The sequence below is a fragment of the Triticum aestivum genome, chromosome 6B (genome assembly GCF_018294505.1).
Source record: "Triticum aestivum cultivar Chinese Spring chromosome 6B, IWGSC CS RefSeq v2.1, whole genome shotgun sequence".
In the NCBI taxonomy this organism is placed as follows: domain Eukaryota; kingdom Viridiplantae; phylum Streptophyta; class Magnoliopsida; order Poales; family Poaceae; genus Triticum; species Triticum aestivum.
In genome coordinates this window covers 142,310,466-142,332,372 of record NC_057810.1, presented here as the reverse complement: position 1 = coordinate 142,332,372, position 21,907 = coordinate 142,310,466, and the positions used below count along the sequence as shown (strand labels likewise).

The 21,907-nt window shown below is 40.4% G+C and overlaps 1 protein-coding gene and 1 pseudogene across 1 annotated transcript; both read left to right on the top strand.

Annotated features, from left to right (window-relative positions):
• Positions 1-3,618: 3,618 nt before the first annotated feature.
• LOC123136222 (achilleol B synthase) lies at positions 3,619-13,186 on the top strand. The gene is made up of 18 exons (XM_044555553.1): positions 3,619-3,907; positions 4,725-4,922; positions 5,246-5,335; positions 5,469-5,660; positions 5,781-5,865; positions 6,124-6,290; positions 8,281-8,469; positions 8,567-8,680; positions 9,137-9,259; positions 9,348-9,470; positions 9,621-9,719; positions 10,055-10,111; positions 10,471-10,517; positions 10,613-10,756; positions 10,846-11,023; positions 11,281-11,361; positions 11,446-11,529; positions 12,708-13,186. Exons 1-18 carry the CDS (start codon positions 3,710-3,712, stop codon positions 12,843-12,845), a joined length of 2,307 nt encoding a protein of 768 aa, XP_044411488.1. The 5' UTR covers positions 3,619-3,709; the 3' UTR covers positions 12,846-13,186.
• A 3,849-nt stretch (positions 13,187-17,035) lies between these two features.
• LOC123138979 (achilleol B synthase-like) lies at positions 17,036-21,626 on the top strand (annotated as a pseudogene).
• The last annotated feature ends 281 nt before the right edge of the window (positions 21,627-21,907 follow it).

Below are 21,907 nucleotides of genomic sequence, written 5' to 3'. Positions count from 1 at the left end.
TACCTACACATCAAAACCACAAATATTTTTGGTCAAGTGTGTTGTTTTAACCTTCAACAAGGACCGGCCATAGTCAAACTCGATTCAACTAAAGTTGGAGAAACAGACACCTGCCAGCCACCTTTGTGCAAAAGCACATCGGTAGAACCAGTCTCAAGAACTCGGTCATGTAATGTTGGTCCGGGCCGTTTCATCCAACAATACCGCTGAATCAAAGTAAGATGTTGGTGGTAAGCAGTATGACTATTATCACCCACAACTCACTTGTGTTTTACTCGTGCATATAACATCTACGCATAGACCTGGCTCTGATACCACTATTGGGGAATGTGGTAATTTCAAAAAAAATCCTACGATCATGCAAGATCTATCTAGGTGATGCATAGCAATGAGAGGGGAGAGTGTGTCCACGTACCCTCATAGACCGAAAGTGGAAGCGTTTCAATAACGCGGTTGATGTAGTCGAACGTCTTCGCGATCCAACCGATCCAAGTACCGAACGTACGGCACCTCCGCGTTCAGCACACTTCAGCTCAATGACGTCCCTCGTACTCTTGATCCAGTTGACGATGAGGGTGAGTTCCATCAGCACGACGGCATGGCGACTGTGATGATGATGCTACCGGCGCAGGGCTTTGCCTAAGCTCTACTATGATATGATCGAGGTGTGTAACTGTGGAGCGGGGCACCGCACACGATTGGGAGAGAAATTTGTGTGTCCTAGGGTGCCCCCTGCCCCTGTATATAAATGAGCAAGGTGGAGGCCGGCCGGCCCTCCTAGGGCATGCCCCACAAGGGGACTCTAAGTCCTAGTAGGTTTCCACCAAGAGGGAGAGGGGGGGAGGAAGGAAAGGGAGAGGGAGAAGGAAAGGGGGGCACCGCCCCCCTCCTAGTCCAATTTGGACCCAAGGTGGAGGGGGCGCGGCCTGCCCTGGCCGCCCCTCTCTCTCCACTAAGGCCCATCGAGGCCCATTAGTTCCCCCGGGGGTTCAGATAACCCTCCGGCACTCCGGTTTTATCTGAAACTTCTTTGGAACACTTCTGGTGTCCGGATATAGTCGTCCAATATATCAATCTTTATGTCTCAACCATTTTGAGACTCCTCGTAACGTCCGTGACCTCATCTGGGACTCCGAACAAACTTCGGTCATCAAAAACACATAACTCATAATACATATCGTCATCGAACGTTAAGCATGCGGACCCTACGGGTTCGAGAACTATGTAGACATGACTGAGACACCTCTCCGGTCAATAACCAATAGCGGAAACTAGATGCTCATATTGGCTCCTACATATTCTATGAAGATCTTTATCGGTCAAACCGCATAACAACATACGTTGTTTCCTTTGTGATCAGTATGTTACTTGCGCGAGATTCGATCATCGGTATCATCATACCTAGTTCAATCTCGTTACCGGCAAGTCTCTTTACTCGTTCCGTAATACTTCATCCCGCAACTAACTCATTAGTTACAATGCTTGCAAGGCTTATAGTGATGAGCATTACCGAGAGGGCCCAGAGATACCTCTCCGAAACACGGAGTGACAAATCCTAATCTCGATCTATGCCAACTGAACAAACATCTTCGGAGACACCTATAGAGTACCTTTATAATCACCCATTTACATTGTGATGTTTGGTAGCACACAAAGTGTTCCTCCGGTATTCGGGAGTTGCATAATCTCATAGTCTGAGGAACATGTATAAGTCATGAAGAAAGCAGTAGCAATGAAACTGTAACGATCATAATGTTAAGCTAACGGATGAGTCATGTCCTGATCCCGTTCATCAAATGACAACACATGTCTATGGTTAGGAAACATAACCATCTTTGAATAACGAGCTAGTCAAGTAGAGGCATACTAGGGACAATATGTTTTGTCTATGTATTCACACATGTACTAAGTTTCCGGTTAATACAATACTAGCATGAATCATAAAGATTTATCATGAAATAAGGAAATAAATGATAACTTTGTTATTGCCTCTAGGGCATATTTCCTTCATGAACATCACACATGTGACATAAAATTTCTATTGACATCAATAAACTGGTAAACTTAATTCATACTAAAAAATCAAATTCACACATTGGTAGAAGAGTCAATGAAAACTTATTATGTTTTGTAATTTGATACCAAAGTTTGAAATTTATATACCTTTCATATAGATCTGAACTTGCTATTTTCAAATCATAATATCATGTTTACATAATATATAGTGTCAAAACTAGTTTTGAACTATTCTTTCTAAATTTGTACTACTAGATCTACTGAAGCAATTCTTAAACAAACATCAAAACAATTACCCACATTTCCATATAATTCAATTACTAAATTCGTTCTCTTCTCAAAAATTACTACTTACATTTTACAACAGATTCATAGACCCATGAACTACAATTGTTTCAGCTATGGATGGCAATGGGTACCTATTACCCATGTGCCTCATAGGTAAAACCCCTATTAGGGTGAGGGTATGAGACAAAAAAATCCAATGGGTATATACAAAATAGGGAATTCTCGAACCCCATTGGATAGAGCGAGTACCGGTATGGGAATTCCCATGCACCCATGTACACTTATATAATATGAAAAGTGGGCCTCGGTATTTTGGTTGAACTTGTACAATGTTGGACTTTATTGTAATTCATATTTCGTGACCTTATGTACGTACAAAGTATCTCAAACTTTCTTGTCGCCTTGTGAACATAAAATGTATGACTATGTGTTGTTTTTTCAAATAAATTATGTTGTTTAAGGGCCTGTTCGGCAACTCTCCAGCACCTAAAAATCCTCAAATCCAGCTTCTGGATGTCACCTCGAGCTTCCCAAAGAAAATCGTGGATTGAAAACACCGTTCAGCTACAGAACTCCCAGATCCAATCGCTAGTCCTGGGCTTGAAGTTGGCTTGCCCATTAAGCTTGTTTCTGGCCTGGTAAGGGAGGGAAGGGAGTCGCTCAGGTCTTTTCTTTGCTGGACGAAATGTTTTCTTTCACTTCGCGGTGGCAGCTCATCGTAAATAAGTTGAACTCCAAGTTTTAAGAATTCTGGGATCCACGAAACACCAGCTCCTAGTTTTTGTACTACGACCCGTCTCAGATCCAGGAGCTAGCTTCCTGGAGTCAGGTCGTTCGGGACAGATCAGCTCGCAGATTCAAAGAAGTAGCGACGGGTGGCTTGGCTGGGGCCTCCGGTTTTAGATGTTAGGCTTAGATGTCAGGTCTATTTGATATTAGGCTCTGACTATCGGCACATTTTCATCAAGTGGATAGAAATAGCGACAGATGTTGTCAAGATGGTGACTTCAGACTTACTGATGTACTATTTTGTAAGGTTTTTGTGAATAATTAATAAGATGATTGCATGCATCGCCCAGATGCGGAGACTAGAGGTCTTCCTCCTTTTCAAAAAAAATCTCCCTAGCGCGTGCCCGCATGTCAATAAACATGGCCGTTGGTTGTTACACGTACCATCGATCTCTAGTGCATGGTGCATTTGTGTGTGAACAATTAAAAATTGCCAACGAGCAATGCATGTGGCAGCAGTTGCCGCCAATCTCCTCCTCTTTTTAAGCGCGACCCTACGGGCACATGCAAGCATCCATCGCTCAGCTCAGCTGATACCACAGAGCCAGGCTTTTCGTTCCGACCGATCAGCGAGAGACAAGCTGAGTGAGTGTAGTTGTCGGGAGCGGCCGCCGGCATGTGGAGGCTGAAGGTCGGGGAGGGCGGCGGGCCGTGGCTGCGGTCCACCAACGGCTTCCTCGGCCGTGCGGTATGGGAGTTCGACGCCGGCGCTGGCACGCCGGAGGAGCGCGCCGAGGTGGAGAGGATGCGTCAGGGGTTCACCGACGGCCGGTTCCGGCGCAGAGAGTCCGCCGACCTCCTCATGCGCTTGCAGGTATGCGTGCATACTACTGTCGTTAAGTGTACAGCGAGTAGCTGATCACTTCTTTGGAGAACGATGGTTATGCTGAATCCTGTATGAAGTATGATGCTACTTCTGTAAACTTATATAAGATCATTTACTTTAATGATCTAAACGATCTTATGAAAGTTTACAGAGGTCAGAGGGAGTACTCCCTTCGTCCGAAAATATTTGTCGGAGAAATGCATAAAGATCATTGTTTTAAATAGCCCGCCATAGCATGAAGCTATAGCATTTACAAAAGGTCTTGCGCTAAGAGATATTGGTCCAAACAAATGAATAATCATTTTAAATAGTAGCTCAGCTATAGCACGCTATAGCTTTTAGAAGAGGTTCGCCGCTAAGAGGCTTAGCACGCTATTTAAAACTATAATAAAAATAAATGTATCTAGAATTAAAATACATCTATATATATCCATTTCTTCGATGAGTATTTTCGGACGGAGGGAGTACTATATAATTCGTCTACAATGGTTATGTTGTCTTCTGTGAAGTTCTTGCATGGTCATCCTAGCGTAACATTTCTGTATGTCCAGAAGCACTGGCAGTTACTCTAGTAGTTGTACAGGTTTGGGACCCAGTTATTTGGACCCACTATTTCATGACTTGAATGTGCCGATCTACCAACCTTGTAGCTATCTAGAAAGTTGGGAGTTATTGGGCCAGCCAACAAGCCTTCTGACACTCGCTCCATTTTCCAAGACTGACATGTTACTTTAGCTTTAATTTGTGTTGCAAGTATACGTGACACCCACAACTCAACAAACTAAATTTAACCTAACATTTGCAGTATTCAAAAGAGAACAAACATCAAGGGAGGGACCGTCGTCTACCGCCAATGGAGAAGCTCGAGGAGAAAGACGAGGTCACCGAGGACATCGTGCTGGTGTCGCTGAGGCGAGCCCTCGATCAGTTCTCTTCACTGCAATCAGATGATGGCTGTTGGCCCGGAGACTTCAGCGGGATAATGTTCATCATGCCTGGTTTGGTATGTAAAATAATTTCGATAAGTATTTTATACTCTGGCCAAAATAAAATTGTGTACATATATAGGAGTGACTATAGGCCAGTTAACTTATTCCTAAAAAAAGGCCAGTTAACTTAAGAATTCTTATTTCTTAATCAACATTGACAGCCTTCCGATCAAAATAAAATTATTTTTGTATAAATCACGCGTTTAAATTACATGGTTGTCGAGGTAACTTGAAAATAGTTACTTCTTAGATGTCCAAGAAATATGGGAAAAATATATCGCATTTATACTTTCTACTGGAGATTCTCGCTGATTTTTGTTGCTGTGTGCACTTGCAGATATTTGCCCTCTATGTCACCAGATCACTCAACACTGTGGTGACGGCAGAACATCGACGAGAGATATGCCGCTACATCCACAATCATCAGGCATGGCATACACTTACATATTGCAATTTTGGCTGTAGAGGCTGGGAGATTTATTCTTCAATTATGCGACTTTTTTTTCCTCACACACTCGCCTTTCATATATTTTCCCCATTTGTCCTTTTGTTTTTTGTAGAACGAAGATGGGGGATGGGGCACCCTAATTTTAGGGTCGAGCAGCATGTTTGGTACATGCTCAAACTACATCACTCTAAGGCTCCTCGGAGAGAAGCTAGATGGCAACACGGCGTTGGCTAAGGGGCGTGGCTGGATATCATCCCACGGCGGCGCTACTCTTGTGCCACAGTGGGGAAAAATATGGCTCTCGGTATGTTTGTATGTTCATTCATGGATATCATCCCAGCACATACATAATCTTGGCGTAATAATATACTTGCTCAGATTAAGGGGTCAAGCAGTCTACTTAAGTTTGAATTAACTGTTGTAGATACTTGGGGTGTATGACTGGTCTGGGAACAACCCAATCTTCCCCGAACTATGGCTCGCGCCGCAGTTTCTCCCGTTTCATCCAGGTATCGTCTCGCCTGGTTCCATCTTTTGGTGCTAGTTTTTTCACGCAGTTTTCAGGTCATTTGATGCATACTATATAATCAAAGTCTTTTTTTCCAGCACGTACTTGTAGAGGACACACACACGCACACGCGCGCGCGCGCGCGCACACACACACAGTTTTCTTTTAGGAGTATGTGGTGTCTATAGTTTGTGTGCCTCAGCCACGTGCGCGTTTTTCACGAGGAAAGTACTAATTAATGTCTTCACATTGTGCATAGGGAAATTCTGGTGCCTGTGTCGTATGGTCTACCTGCCTATGGCTTATCTCTACGGGAGGAAATTCGTTGGGCCCATTACGCCTACAATCCTGGCGATAAGGAAGGAGATCTACGACATGCCGTACGATAAGATCGACTGGGGATTGTCACGTAATGCATGTGCCAAGGTTCGTTCAGTTCCTAGACGATCATAACCTTTGCTTGCTTGCTTTTTTGAGAGAAAAGAACAAGACTTCAGTTAACCAAATGAAACATAAAACTGGATCAAAGTGGAAGAACAATTGTCTCCACATCAAGATCAAGGTTTGTTGATAATAACCACCATAAAATCCCACCGTGAAAATGAGAACATAAGGTCGATGATATATGGCATATATCGGTCAAAGCGTCATCTTGAACTTGTGGTAAGCTCAAGTTTAAAAAAGAAAATCGTTCACCACTCTGACTAACCATGTACGAAGGCTAAGATGAAAGGAATCTGACGAACAAAGCCTCGAGACAACATCATCTTGTGAGACCGGTATATATTCTAGATAATCAACCGCAAAGACACTGTTTTAACTACCTTGCCATTGGCAACCAATAAAGACCAACATGTAGATGAAGAGGCAGGGTCATGATTGATGCCAAAATAACCTAGAAATAAACCTCAAACATACCCTTAACTACGATCATAAGTATTGTGATGGTTGATATTATTTTTTACATACTTAGTTAAATTTTGCATCGTTTTAGTTTCAAAGAAAGTTTACACTCCTTCTTTTCAGGAGGCACAGATGAAGTAAAATAGTTAAAACTCTTTTTTGAAGGGAAAAAAGAACAATATTTAGGTCGGAAAAGCCAGGCCAGGTTTTGCAAAACACCGGGGCCTCAACATATATCGTACTCCCTTCATTTCTCTTTAGTCTGCATATAAGATTTGGTCAAATTCAAACTTTGTAAAGTTTGACTAACTTTGTAGGAAAAAATATCAACATCTACAATACTGAAGTTATATGTTATGAAAATTAATTTCATCATACATCTAATAGTATTGATTCCATAGTGTGAATGTTGATATATTTTTCTACAAAGCTAATCAAACTTAACAAAGTTTGACTTTGACCAAATCTCGTATGCAAACTAAAAAGAAACGGAGGGAGTATGTCGTTAAATGGTTTAAACTAATAACCTGAGCCTCCTCTTATAAATGGTCTGCGCTTTTGTTAGGGGACCTCCTATTTGATGCAAATAGGAGGGCTGCCGCACAGGGGGTAGTCTTGGTAGGCTAGCGACTGTAGTGAACAAGTTTATTTTAATTTGAGAAAATTTCTTAAACGGGAACATTCTGAATTTGGAACAAATTTTGAAATGTGAATATTTTTTATAAACAAAAAAATTAATAGAATTATGTTTTTAGATAAGAACCGTTTTTAAAAATTCCCAAACATATAGAAAGTGCTAAACGTTTTCAAATTTATGAACTATTTTTTTGGAAACCGGAATACTTTTTGAAATTCTGAACAATATTTGAAATATGATTTTTTTAACAATTGAAACACTTTTTGAAATTGAATATTTTTTTAGAAAAATGTAAGTTTTAAGGGAAAAAAGAAAACAAGTAAAAGAAACAGCAGAAAATAGAAAAAACGAACAAACCAATAAAACCGGCCCGGAACATTCTGAAATGTTCCCAAAACCTAAATAGGCCGGCCCGTTTGGTTGCTCGCTCGTGGCTCCTGTGCGACTCGGTGCCTGTTTGACGCAAAAAAAAAAAAAAAAAAAAAACTCTGGCCGCAACTGAGTAAAGCGGCGCAGGCGGAGACGACCGCAGTACGCAGTGGCTCCGAGCAGCCGACGGCACATCACCGGCCTATCCCTGCGCGCCTTCGCCAGCACCACCACCCTTATCTCTCTCTCTCCGACACAAATATGCATAAGCAAAATGGAGGCTAATTCTTTCAGGTCGTCGGTCGCCGGAGAAAAAGACGGGCAGAATTCCTTCTAGGTTTGGTTCGCGATCAATCTTAGACTTCGCAGCATACTTTTAATCTGTTTTTTTTCTGCTGCTCGTGGAAACCAACACAGGGGGAGAAAACACAAAGCACCGGCAAACCCTGAATTCACTGCTCAATTTCATGGTGTTCAATCATCTGTTTTTCTTCTGGGTAATTTCAGGAGGACCTTGTGTGCCCACGCACAACGCTGCAGAACGCAGTGTGGACCTCACTCTACAAGTGCGTGGAGCCGGTGCTGAGCAGCTGGCCGATCAACAAGCTCAGGGACAGGGCTCTGAGGAACCTCATGGAGCACATCCACTACGAGGACGACAACACGCAGTACCTCTGCATATGCTCCGTCAACAAGGTGATGCGCCGCCTGCTTCCTTGATCATTTGCCTAGATGCAGGGGCTTGGTATCAAACTCAGTTAAGTACTATATTTATTTTCTTTGTGATGTTTAGGCTCTGAACATGGTCTGCTGCTGGGCCGAAGATCCAAGTTCGGAAGCGTTCAAGCGGCACCTTGCGAGGGTACCTGATTTCCTGTGGATCTCGGAAGATGGCATGAAGGCGCAGGTATGATGACATTTCGGTTTTCATGCACTTGTAGGTACTTTCAGTCTGTTTCCCTGTTTTTTGTTTATGTTAGGTACTTAATTCTAGTACAAGAAGAGAATATATTTTCAGCACTTTTTGCCGTGATCGGATGATTTGTGGGTGCACTACTGCTATCAAACTAGAATCATGTTTTCAGCTCGGATGCGCATGGTTAAATTATGAGTTAATTTTTCATAATAACTTTGATATTTGGTCATCTAAAATGGCAGTGCAATTCCTGGTACAATCACAAGTTGCTTGGACTTGGACATGAATCATGAACATATGTGCATGACGATTTTGCCATCATTAGATAGATACAATCATATAAACCATCGTTTACGATACAACATGCCTTTCATTGTCTCAAAAAATTGCTATTTTTTCTGAAGAGAAAGTGGAAGTATGTGTAATTTTCTATTATATCAATGATAGGTATATGATGGTGTTCAAAGCTGGGAGACATCATTCATTATTCAAGCATATTGCGCTACAGATCTTGTGAGCGAGTATGGCCCAACTCTCGAGAGAGCCAATGCATTCATGAAAAAATCGCAGGTTCTTTCTGTTCCTCATAGTTATTTCAATTGATAAAGTAACCATTACATAGCATAATCTAAAACAGTGTGCATGCCCATACCTGAAGGTTCTTTGGAATCATCCTGGCGACCAAAGTTATTCACATCGCCACAGATCCAAGGGTTCATGGACTCTTTCAAGTGCAGACAATGGATGGACTGTATCTGACACTACCGCAGAAGCACTTAAGGTCATTTTTCTCCTGTTAATATCAACATGTGAAATTAGTTATTAATCAAGTAGTAAGTGCTATTATATAACCTAACTTTGGTTCAGTTGTCGATCCTGTATTGTTTTTATTTTGTCTATACAAGAAAGCCTTACATTATTTGATTTTCAGGCTGTACTGCTGCTCTCAAAGATCTCTAGGAACATCGTTGGCGATCCAATAGAAAGAGAAAGGGTGCATGATGCTGTTGATTGCCTTTTATCTTTTGTGGTACGAATTCTCAAAAAAATTAATCCATGTAACATGATTGTGTAATTTTCAAGCATTCGTTCATATTTCTATGAATATGGATCTGTCCTGCCAAACTTACAGTGGGAAAAATGCATCTGAAGTGTTTTGCTAACTTTAGTTTATGAATGTGGTGAGGTCAACATTCATACTGTTTGCACAATTTTGCAGCTCCTTTCAGCAGTCAGTCAATAGATTTAGTAATTGATGTCAAATAAAACCATGCATGTTGCCGATGTTTAATTGTTTGCTATTTTGTTGGATTGTTCTAAGCTGTGAAGGTCACCTGGTTAACAGCGAACCGTTTTTGGTTGTAGAATAAAGATGGGACCTTTTCCACATATGAATGTAAAAGAACTTCTGCTTGGATAGAGGTGAGTTTTTACAGGCTGCTAATCTTGTCTGATTTATTAAATTGAGAGTGAACCATTAATATTTATGTGTACTCTATTGTTTCTTTTTAGATATACAATATGATATCTTCAGTTTACCATATTTTTATCTCATAACTGGTTGATTATATTTTTCATTTTTTAAAGTATTGAGAGATTTGCATCTCAGGATTAAAATAATTTAGAAATACTCCTATGGTTATGAATGTTCAGATCTTAATTATTTATTGACTCGTACATGTTTTGATAGTCTGATATTTCCAGAATTAGCCGAGCGGAACTCATATTCCAAGTTTTTTTTAGCCATGCTCTTACACGGTTTTCTGCTTTTGGTAATCCAGATCCTCAATCCTTGTGAGAGTTTTCCAAACATGATTGTCGATCACCCGTAAGTGATAATGTGTTGTTTGGACAAGTCTTGTCAAAACCCCTTTTTGTTTTAACTTGAGAAACAAACTAATTGTGTATGGTAAAACATGGCAGATATCCAGAATGCACTTCCTCGGTGCTTCAAGCTCTTATTCTGTTCAAAGAACTACACTATGGTTACCGTACTAAGGAGATAGAAAAGTGTATCAGAGATGCAGCAACGTTCATTGAGAGCAGACAAGGAGAAGACGGTTCATGGTTTGTCAGAAGGCCGCATTTCCTGACTTAACTTGTAGAAAACTTTACTTCTACTTCAACAATTCATAACACAATTATTACTTTCGCAGGTTAGGTACTTGGGGTGTGTGTTTCACCTATGGGGCCTTCTTTTCGGTTAAAGCATTAGTTGCTGCAGGAAGAACATACGAGAGCAGTTCTTCCATCAGGAAAGGGTGCCACTTCGTATTATCAAAGCAGCTCAGTACCGGTGGATGGGGGGAAAGTCACGTATCTAATGAAACAAAGGTAAACATCTGGATACTATTGCTTATGGTTTCTCGTTTATTGGAAGCATTGTTTGCAAATTCTAATATATAAAAGACGCAATATGGTGTAAATCTGCTTCGTTAGCATGAGAACGAAATCAGTTGGCGGTATTTGGACCTTCTATTCTTAGGACGTTCTCAATTCATTTCATAAGAAACAAGTGCTTCTCCCATTGTAATTCTATTTAATAAAAAAATTGTTTCTACCTATATTTACTGTGATCTAAAATTAAACAGGTATATGTCAACATTGAAGGTGACCGTGCTCATGCAGTGAATACTGCTTGGGCAATGTTGACCTTAATATATGCTGGACAGGTATGTTTTGTACATTGTTTAATTCAACTGTGAGAGGAATACACTGTTTTATCAAACTTACATGATTTCCTTACTGAATACCAGATGGAACGAGATCCAACACCACTTCACCGTGCTGCAAAGGAGTTGATCAATATGCAGATGGATACAGGAGAATTTCCACAGCAAGTAAGTTTCCTTTTCATTTGTGCTTGCAACATTAATTTTTCATAAATAGACTTAACTGGTAGAATTCGGTGTTGATATACTCCATAAAATGCCCGTGCTTGCAACGGGGGATACACTGTATGTGACCCCGAAAATGGGCAAGGAAGAAAATAAAAAAAATCATAAATTTAAAATTTTCAAAAAAAATCCATAATTACAAGAAGGAATAGATTTTGAAAATTGTTTGATATTCAAACTTTTCTTCATGATTTCAAAATTTGTTCACATTTTTCATAATTACGATCAAAATAAGTTCAAAATTCCAAATTCCAAATTCCAAAATATGTTCAAAATTACAAATTTTATTCATCCTTTAAAAAATTGTTCACGTTTCACAAAAGTTTAGCGTATTGAACAAAAATGTTTGTTATGTATGAAAAAATGCCCATCTTGTATAGAAATTTTCTTCAGCATGCATTTGAAAAAAGTATATCATATATTATGAAAATAATCAGTGTATATTTGAATATCACCATATACTAAGAAATTTTTCAGTGTGTATTTTAATATATTTTTTCACAGTTCCAAACAGTTGTTTAGAATTCTATTTTATTTCAATTTTTAAAAATGCACATTTTAGAGAAATTTGTTTACGTATTTCAAATTCTGTTCACTTTTAAAAAAACTGTTCATGTATTATTATCATTTCGAAAAAAATCACGGCTCTTAAATATTTGTTTGAATTTCTGAATAAATTTTGTTCACATTTTCTTGAAAGAAATATTGAATAACATATCTGCCACTGTCGTTAGACTTTAAACTTAGTGCTGCTTCTTAGTCATCGTCTGTAGCTAGCTCGGCTGGTTAGCCTCGGTACTATCCAGCGTGAGGTTGAGACTTTGATTCCTGCAATTGCTATTTTATTTTTTGTATTTCGTTCCAAGCCTGCGAATTGGGCCGGCCCGTTTGCACGGGCTCTAGTTAAAACTGGTTCTATAGCTAGCCCTAAAGACAAAAGTGGTTCAATCGGTGCTCGATAAAACTGTCATTCGATGGCTGAGCTCGACGTACCAAGGGACTTGAAAAAAAGACTTTGACGAAAAAAAGTGGAGAAACAATCCTTCCTTTAATATTAGGCAGAGATTAAGATCAGATTATACATGCTGGCTAACCTGACTATGCTTGCGTTTCGATGATAGGAACACGTCGGATGCTTCAACTGCTCCCTTTTCTTCAATTACCCCAACTACCGCAACCTGTTCCCCATCTGGGCTCTCGGGGAGTACCGGCGCCGCCTTTGCTTAAAAAGCACAGGCGGGTGTGCGCCATCATCGTGAGGAACACGCGTCTGACATGTCAGGAACACTTGAAGTCTTGATGTAAGCAGTTTCATTATTTATACTCCCTCCGTTCGGAATTACTTGTCGTCAAAATGGATGTATCTAGAACTAAAATACATCTAGATACATCCATTTCAATGACAAGTATTTTCGGATGGAGGGAGTAGTTGTAAACATGTATTGTAATGCTATGACACTAGACTGTAACTATAAAGCTACAAATAAGCTTGACGCCCATTAGAAAAAACTCGATGATGTGTCCTTCGGATGCATTGCGGACAGTTGACCTCGTTGTGGAAGAAGCATGGATGACATGAGTACATCATATATTCAGTTGACATTGTTGTGAAACAGGCATAGATAGAAATGCATGTAAGAAAAATTTCGAACAGCCAAAGCCCTGGCTTGAAGGTCTGTTCAAGCGCACCGCCCGTAGTGAACAATCCCAACCCCAGCCAGACGGAGGAGGGGGACACAAATCTCACAAGTTCTTTTATGTAGTCGTATCTGGCAAAGATTCATTGGACGGAGATGGAAATTGAGAAAAAACATGCCGCAACACCATCCTCTCCGCAGGACTATGTTTCCGTGAACAAACACCAAACACGCCAGACCAACTGCCTGATGATCAACACCATGCTTCGACTCCTTGATGCCACTCCGAGGAAGGACATCGATATGGGGAAAGCCAAGAAATAATTATTCCTATCACCACCTATACCCCAACTTCACCGACAACGAAGACCCTACAAGACACGGACCGGCACATGATCTGAGGTTCCCCAACCTCCCTGCTATCGCATCGGCCGGCAGAGAACATGGGAACCCATGGCGGTGCCAGCGGCTCAATGGGATGCAAGTCACCTTCTGATCTCTCTCTAGGAACCCTAAAAAGGAAATGGCTTTCAACTCATTATTTTTTAAAAGGAAATATGAAAAAAAAATCTGATAAACACACACAAATTTTTATGTATGAACATTTTTCAAATACACTTTGAAATTTTTATATGTACATGTTAAAAAAAAGATACATGTTACATTTTTTTAATACATCTTGGATATTTTTTTACACAATTTTTAAATTTTCATTTTCTTTAAATAATGTTTTTTTAAAGGACCCTTCTAACTGGCGAACATTCGCCCAGGGAGCTGGTACATGCAAATGATTCGGTGGCATTTTTAGTTGTGATGAAGTGAGGAGAGGTGGCATTTTCTTCAGAAGACATGACAGTTTCTCACTAAGAAGGCAATTTTCGTTTAAGAACCGCTGTCGTTTGATCTGTTTTTACAACTAAAACAGCCAACAAAGATGGTTTGCTTGCCATCCCCTTTACAGCGAACTTTTGCCAAGTACAATTACTATTTTTAAAATATGTGCAAAAATGTGAGGATTTATGTTTTACAGATAACTAGGTGATGATTAGACACATATTAGTGTTATATAATTTTTATACGTGAACATTTGTAAGGTACAACTGGACATGTTTATAAATACCTTATAAAGTTACACTAACATTTAAAAATAGTGAGAACTTTTTTATAACGTAATCATTTTTTTCAAATAAGTGAACAAATGAACATGAAAATAAAATGAAGTAAAAGGAAAAACAGGAAAAAAAACGAGCTACCTGTAACTGGGCTGGTCCAGGTTTGTCGCAGTTACAGAGACGAGTTGGTCAGCCCACGCAGCCCACGCAGCCTCCCAGACGGACCTGGGTCATTTTTCCTCTTAATATCAACATGTGAAATTAGTTATTGAAAAATGTATTTGGCAACCCTGTGACAGTTTGCAAAACTGCCACACCAGCTGGGAGACGTCGGATCACCATCACGTGATTGAAGCGGTACGCAGAAAAAAACACCAAACAGATCGAACCCCACCCTCACGAGAAAACCAATTTTGCTCCCCTCTCTCCCCCGACCTCGCTCCGATCCCCATCCCAGCCATCGACGAGCTCGCGCGCCACCATGGTCGCTCGCCCACTACCGCGCCACCACCGACGGAGGCTCCTATTTCTGTCTCCCCGTGCCGCCCACACTCCCCCTCCCCCTACCCACACCAGGCATTGTGCGTCGCCCCCTCTACCTCCTGCATGCCGCCGCTAGCCAACCACGCGTCGGCGACTAGCCAGCCGAGGCGGACTCTATCCGGTGTCTGTCATGGACTGGGAATGGGCGCGGCGAGCGGTGTTGCTCCTGCTGCTGGTGGTGGTCACCGTGCCGGCAAGGCTCTGCCGAACTGATTCGGTGTGTGGTCAGTCAGTCCCCTCGGCCATCTGAAAGCTCTGTTTCACCTAACATTTCTCCACATTGCTCACCTTGTTTTGTATGGATTATGTTTACCTGTGGGAGTTGCGAACATTATGAACTACTTATCCAAGCAGTATTGATTTGTTAGATCTGAAACTTACCAAGTTAGCTGATCTGTACAATTGCCTACCTATTCTACTACCATGTTTGGCGAGAATGACAGTGAAAGCGTAATCCTGGTCAAGATATCTGATTGCTTCGACACAGAGATTTATCCTCAGCTTAAGGACATCATCAAGGTGAGCCAAATTGATTACATTTCATAAGCTAAACATTTTCAGTGCCTCAGACAAGTTTCTGGTAAGTAATTAGTTATGCAGAGTGTTATGAATTAGGAAATGGAGAAGATCAAGGGTTCCCGGTGGACAACAACGTGCCCTACACAGAGAGGCTGAAAATTCTGCGGACATTGTGAACCCCAAGACCTGCAGCTTAGTGCAGCCGACGGGAGGCTTGTGCAGACCTACAACCAGAAGTCAGTGTTGTCTATACCCCAGCACAAATTCTACAAGCTATACTGACCATTCATGCTTCCTCACATCTCCATCAACATGCCGAAATTCATATATTTCCTGACGCACCCTAATCCTGATTGAAACATGTGCATATGTCTACTTATTATGATGTAGGGATTGAACTACTTTGAGATCGATATCGACGTGCACCGGTTCAACTACATATCGTGAAAGGGCTTCGAGACCTTCCGAGAGCAGCACAAACATGGCGCCATTGATCTTGATCTAACCATTCAGGTACTTAAGTTTCCTTCTGTTCTTGGCCTTGGGACCACTTGGCATGAGGAGTATTTTGTTCAGAGCAAGTCTAATGTCTGAACCTTATGCATCTCGGTAACTTACACTATGTCAGCCTGGTCACTTCTAGCGTGTCAGCATGACAACACTCACTTTGCTAACCTGTTTAACTCATTTTATTTTTCAGCATAGTAACTTCAATTGTTTCTACCTGATAATTCATATTGATTTAGCTTGATAAATTATATCATGCCAGCATTTTAACTCGAACCGCTTTGAATACTTGTTTTTTTTACTTTAACCAGATAACTTAAGCAACTTGAGCTGATAAGTTAAGTTATAAACTTATAATAAGTCAGCCTGATAACTTGTGATGTACCAAAATGTTTAACTCTAACTGGTTTCAACACTTATGTTTTACTTCGACTTGATGACTTATGCAGCTTGAACCTGATAATTTATAGTATGTCGGCCTGAAATAAATTCTAGTGTGTCAGCATGATAAGAACCACTTTGTTAGCCTATTTAACTCATTCTATTTTTTCAACATGGTAACTTGAACAATTTCTAACTGATAGTTCACATTGTTTTAGCCTGATAAATTATACCGTGTCAGCATATTTGCGATCTGTTTTCAACATTTTTTTTACTTTCAAACTGATTAATTATGCAAATTGAGCCTGATAAATTATACCGTGTCAGCATATTTAATTCGGTCTGCTTTACTTTCAACCCGATTAATTATGCAAACTGAGCCTGATAACTTAATATGCCAGCTTGATAACTATGAAGTGTCACCACGTTTCACACTTGTCAGCATGTTTAACTCATTCTATTTTTTGCATGGTAACTTCATTTTAGCATGATAATTTATGATGTGTTAGCCCAATAACTTGTATTTGTTTCGGCCGATAACTTGTATTGTTTCAACCAGATAAACCACATTTCTCTTTATCTTATCAGACGACGGGGAGCCTCATGAACAGGGGCTTCTCCAGCTGCCGGATGGCCATCCCCCAATGTTCCTTCGTGCTCGTCGTAGTCACCCACTCCGAGTCACTCAACCTCAGGGCAGCCATCGGCGCCACCAAGCTCGCCAGCACGCTCGTCTAGCTTGACGGCGCCATGGTGCTCACCTTCTACATAGGTGTGGCCTTCAGCTTCCTCCAGGTCGCTGTCGTCGGCCTCGGCGTGTAAGCAGCCTCGCCGGCTGGATCATCTCCAGCAGGTTCCAGATCCTCACTTTCCTCTACTCCATAAGAAACCAACCAACCATCGTGCTTCTGAATTGCTGCTACAGTATGCACAACATGGCTTGCCACTGATCGGCTTTGATTGATTTTACCTAAATTCAGGGTGTGGTCGCGTCCGGCATGTCCTTCGTGGTGCTGACATGGTGCATCGACCGAGGACCTAGCCTGGTCAATGGGAAACTCTGACCGCACTAACCAGGTCAGCTACATCATGCTTGTGCTGAGATTCATCAATCCATGTAGTTGTACATTGGTGGAGTTAGTGAATCAAAAACTTATGGAATCGACCCGTAGATAACTCATTCCACCCTAGTGATTATCAAAGAACTTATTGCAAGGAGTTTTTCTACATGATGGCCTGAGGGGCTGCTAAGTTACCTGGGCCTGTAACTTTTGACCGGGTGCTGGAACATACCCCGGTAATTCCCGCGAAAATAGCATGGTAATTTCGCACCGCATGGCTGGTAAGTTAAAATACCCCGTGCCCTGTTAACTTCAACTCGGGGAAAAAATATTTGAAACATACACCGATAACTCCTTCCTAAATAGCATTGTAATTTAACACACCACGGACATGATAACTTCAGTGTCTAGTGCATGGGGAGAAGATTGGGAAACCTTTTTTTTTGCCTCCCGTACCTTCAGTGTAAACAACATGATAATTTACGTAATGCAGGCATGATAACTTAGGTATAAAAACACGGTAAGTTTGACACCCGGTGGAGCAATGTTGTTGAAAAACATACCCCTGTAACTGATGTGTAAATAGCATGGTAATATAGGCATCGTAGGCGTGATAACTTAAGTTCAGAACACTGCGTTAACTTTTGACCCGGGGAATTTTTTGCTTGAAACATACAAAAGTAATTTTTTTGTTGAAAAAAGTTTTTGAAAAAAATACCCTGATAAGTTGTATAAAAATAGCATGATAATATACGAACCACATACTTTATAACTTACGCACCATGGTAACTCTGTCCAAGGAGGGGAACAAGTTGTTGAAAAACATACTCCTAATAACTTATGTGAAAAATAACACCGTAATGTATGAACTACGTACCCCATAATGTACGTATAAACATTGTGGTAACTTCGACCAGGGGGGGGGGGGGGAAGGTTATTCGAAAACGAAATATACCCCCGATATTTTATGTGAAAATAACACGGTAATGAATGAACCGCATACCCGATAACTTACTTAGAAACACCGTGGTAAATTTGACCAAAGGGAAAATTATTAAAAGCCAATACCCAAATTTGACTAAAGGGAAAATTACTAAAAAAACAATACCCTTGGTAACTTATGTGAAAAATAGCACGGTAATATACGAACACATATCTGATAACTTATGTACGACACCGCCTTAAATTTGACCAGGGGAGAAAAAAGTTGTTAAAAGAATACCCCTCAGTAATTTCTATGTAAATAGCATGGTAATATATGACCCACATAGTTGATAACTTACGCGAAACACTGTGGTAATATGCATCTGAAAGAAGGGTATGGGATGATCATTTCTGTGAACCGGTGTGAAATGTGCAGAAAAAATGATAGAACTAGGGTGCATAGTCTTAAACCCGGAAAGTGAGGCTGCCGTTTTGGATTTTTCAGTTAATAATTGTTTTTTTGTGCAATCTCATTTCAAGAAGATTCAACTAGGATGTAAGTTTATTAGAATCAGCAAAGGGAGTTAGCCTAGGTGGTTGTTGTGGTTACATTTAGTATGGGCGGGTGTGGGTTCGATCCCCTTGTTAGGCTAATTTTTTAACTGCTGATTGTGCGTGTGCAGCAGCCCAGAAAACCGGGGAGAGAGCCCGCAACCTCATGTGCAGAGGAAAATAAATCGAGAGGAGCCAGAAAATTTGGATCGAAGGAGGGGGTTCTTTCGGGACGTGGTGGATCGAAGGGAAGGGGTGGTGTGATACTTTTTGCAATCTGCCACACGGTTGACAGTTATCACAGTCCATTAGTTATTAATCAAGCAGTAAGGGTGTTATATAATCTAATCTTAAAAATTGAAAGTATATCCAGCAAAGTCATACACTTGTGCAGTATTCACTTGGTTCAGTTGTCGATCCTGTATTATTTTTGTTTGCCTATACAAGAAACCTTACATTATTTAATTTTCAGGTCGTACTGCTGCTCTCGAAGATCTCTAGGAACATTGTTGACGGCCCAATAGAAAAAGAAAGGGTGCATGATGCTGTTGATTGCCTTTTATCTTTTGTGGTATGAATTCTCAAAAGAAAATTCAAGCATTCATTCATATTTCTATGAATGTGGATCTTTCCTGCCAAACTTACAATGGAAAAATGTATCTGAAATGTTTTGCCAACTTTAGTTTATGAATGTGGTGAAGTCAACATTCATACTTTTTGCTCAATTTTCCAGCACCTTTAGTCAGTCAGTCAGTAGATTTAGCATTGATGTCAAACTACGCCATGCATGTCTCAGATATTTAAATCTTTGCTATTTTTGTTCGATTGTTGTAAGCTGTGAACATCACCTGGTTAATAGCGAATCATTTTTCATTGTAGAACAAAGGTGGGACCTTTTCTACATACGAGTGTAAAAGAACTTCTACTTGGATAGAGGTGAGTTTTTGCAGGCTGCTACTCTTGTCTAGTTTATTAAGCTGAGCGTCAACCATTAATATTTGTGAGTGCTCAATTGTTGTTTTTTACATATATAATATGATATCTTCAATTTACCATATTTTTATCTCATTACTGGTTAATTATATTTTTCATGTTTTTTTTAGTATTGAGATATTTGCATCTCAGGATTTAAATGCATCAGTAATATATGATTGTGAAAATGTTTAAATCTTAATTATTTGTTGACTCCTATATGTTTTAATAGTCTAATATTTCCAGAATTAGCGCAACAAAACTCATATTCCAAGTTTTTTTAGCCATGCTCTTACATGGTTTTCTGCTTTTGGTAATCCAGATCCTCAATCCTTGTGAGAGTTTTCCAAACATGATTGTTGATCATCCGTAAGTGATGAAAATAACATATTGATTAGAAAAATCTTCTCAAAACCCGTTTTGTTTTAGCTTGAGAAACTAATGGCGTATGGTAAAACATGACAGATATCCTGAATGCACTTCCTCGGTGCTTCAAGCTCTTATTCTGTTCAAAGAACTACATTATGGTTACCATACTCAGGAGATAGAAAAGTGTATCAGAGATGCAGCAACATTCATTGAGAGCAGACAAGGAGAAGACGGTTCATGGCACGTCAGAAGGCTACATTTCCTGACTTGCCTTATAGAAAACTTTACTTCTACTACAACAATTTATAACGCAATTATTACTTTCGCAGGTTAGGCACTTGGGGGGGGGGGTGTTTCACCTATGGGGCCTTCTTTTCAGTTAAAGCATTAGCTGCTGCAGGAAGAACATACGAGAGCAGTTCTTCCATCAGGAAAGGATGCCACTTCATATTATCAAAGCAGCTCAGTACTGGTGGATGGGGAGAAAGTCATGTATCTAATGAAACAAAGGTAAACATCTAGATACTATTTCTTATGGTTTCTCGTTTATTGGAAGCATTGCTTGCAAATTCTAACATATAAAAGATGCAATATGATGAAAATCTGCTTCTTAGCAGCGAATCAAATCAGTTAGCGATATTTGGACATTCTCTTATTAGGACGTTCTCAATCCATTTCATAAGAAACAAGTGTTTCTCCCATTGTAATTCTATTTAATAAAATTTTGAGTTTTTTGTTTCTACCTATATTTACTGTGATCTAAAATTAAACAGGTATATGTCAACATTGAAGGTGACCGTGCTCACGCAGTGAATACTGCTTGGGCAATGTTGACCTTAATATATGCTGGACAGGTATGTTTTGTACATTGTTCAATTCAACCGTGACAGGAATACACTGTTTTATCAAACTTACCTGATTCCCTTACTGAATACCACATGGAACGAGATCCAACACCACTTCACCGTGCTGCAAAGGAGTTGATCAATATGCAGATGGATACAGGAGAATTTCCACAGCAAGTAAGTTCCCTTTTCATTTGTGCTTGCAACATTACTTTTTCATGAATAAACTTAACTGGTAGAATTCGGTGTTGATATACTCCATAAAAGTCATATTATATCGTGTATTAAGATCAGATTATACATGCTGGCTAACCTGACTATGCTTGCGTTTCGATGATAGGAACACGTCGGATGCCTCAACTGCTCCCTTTTCTTCAATTACCCCAACTACCGCAACCTGTTCCCCATCTGGGCTCTCGGGGAGTACCGGCGCCGCCTTTGCTCGAAAAGCACAGGTGGGTGTGCGCCATCGTCGTGAGGAACACGCGTCTGACATGTCAGGAACAATTGAAGTCTTTGATGTAAACAATTTCATTATTTATAGCTGTAAACATATACTGTAATACTATGACACTAGACTGTAACTGTAAAGCTACAAATAAGCTTGACGCCGATTAAAAGAAACTCGATGATTGCGGACAGTTGACCTCGTTGTGGAAGAAGCATGGATGACATGAGTACATCATATACTCAGTTGACATTGTTGTGAAACAGGCATAGATAGAAAGGCATGTAAGGAAAATTTCGAACAGCCAAAGTCCTGGCTTGAAGGTTTATTCAAGCGCAAAGACTATGTACCGCCCGGAGTGAGCAATCCCAACCCCAGCTAGAGGGAGGAGGGGGATACAAATCTCACAAGTTCTTTTATGTAGTCGTATCTGGCTGAGATTCATTGGACG

Excerpts from the sequence above, each read along its gene's own strand:
- LOC123136222 (XM_044555553.1), top strand. The coding sequence starts at position 3,710 with ATGTGGAGGCTGAAGGTCGGGGAGGGCGGCGGGCCGTGGCTGCGGTCC. Across the intron at positions 5,661-5,780 it reads GGGGAAAAATATGGCTCTCG|ATACTTGGGGTGTATGACTG; the intron begins GTATGTTTGTAT and ends TAACTGTTGTAG. Across the intron at positions 11,362-11,445 it reads CCTTAATATATGCTGGACAG|ATGGAACGAGATCCAACACC; the intron begins GTATGTTTTGTA and ends ACTGAATACCAG.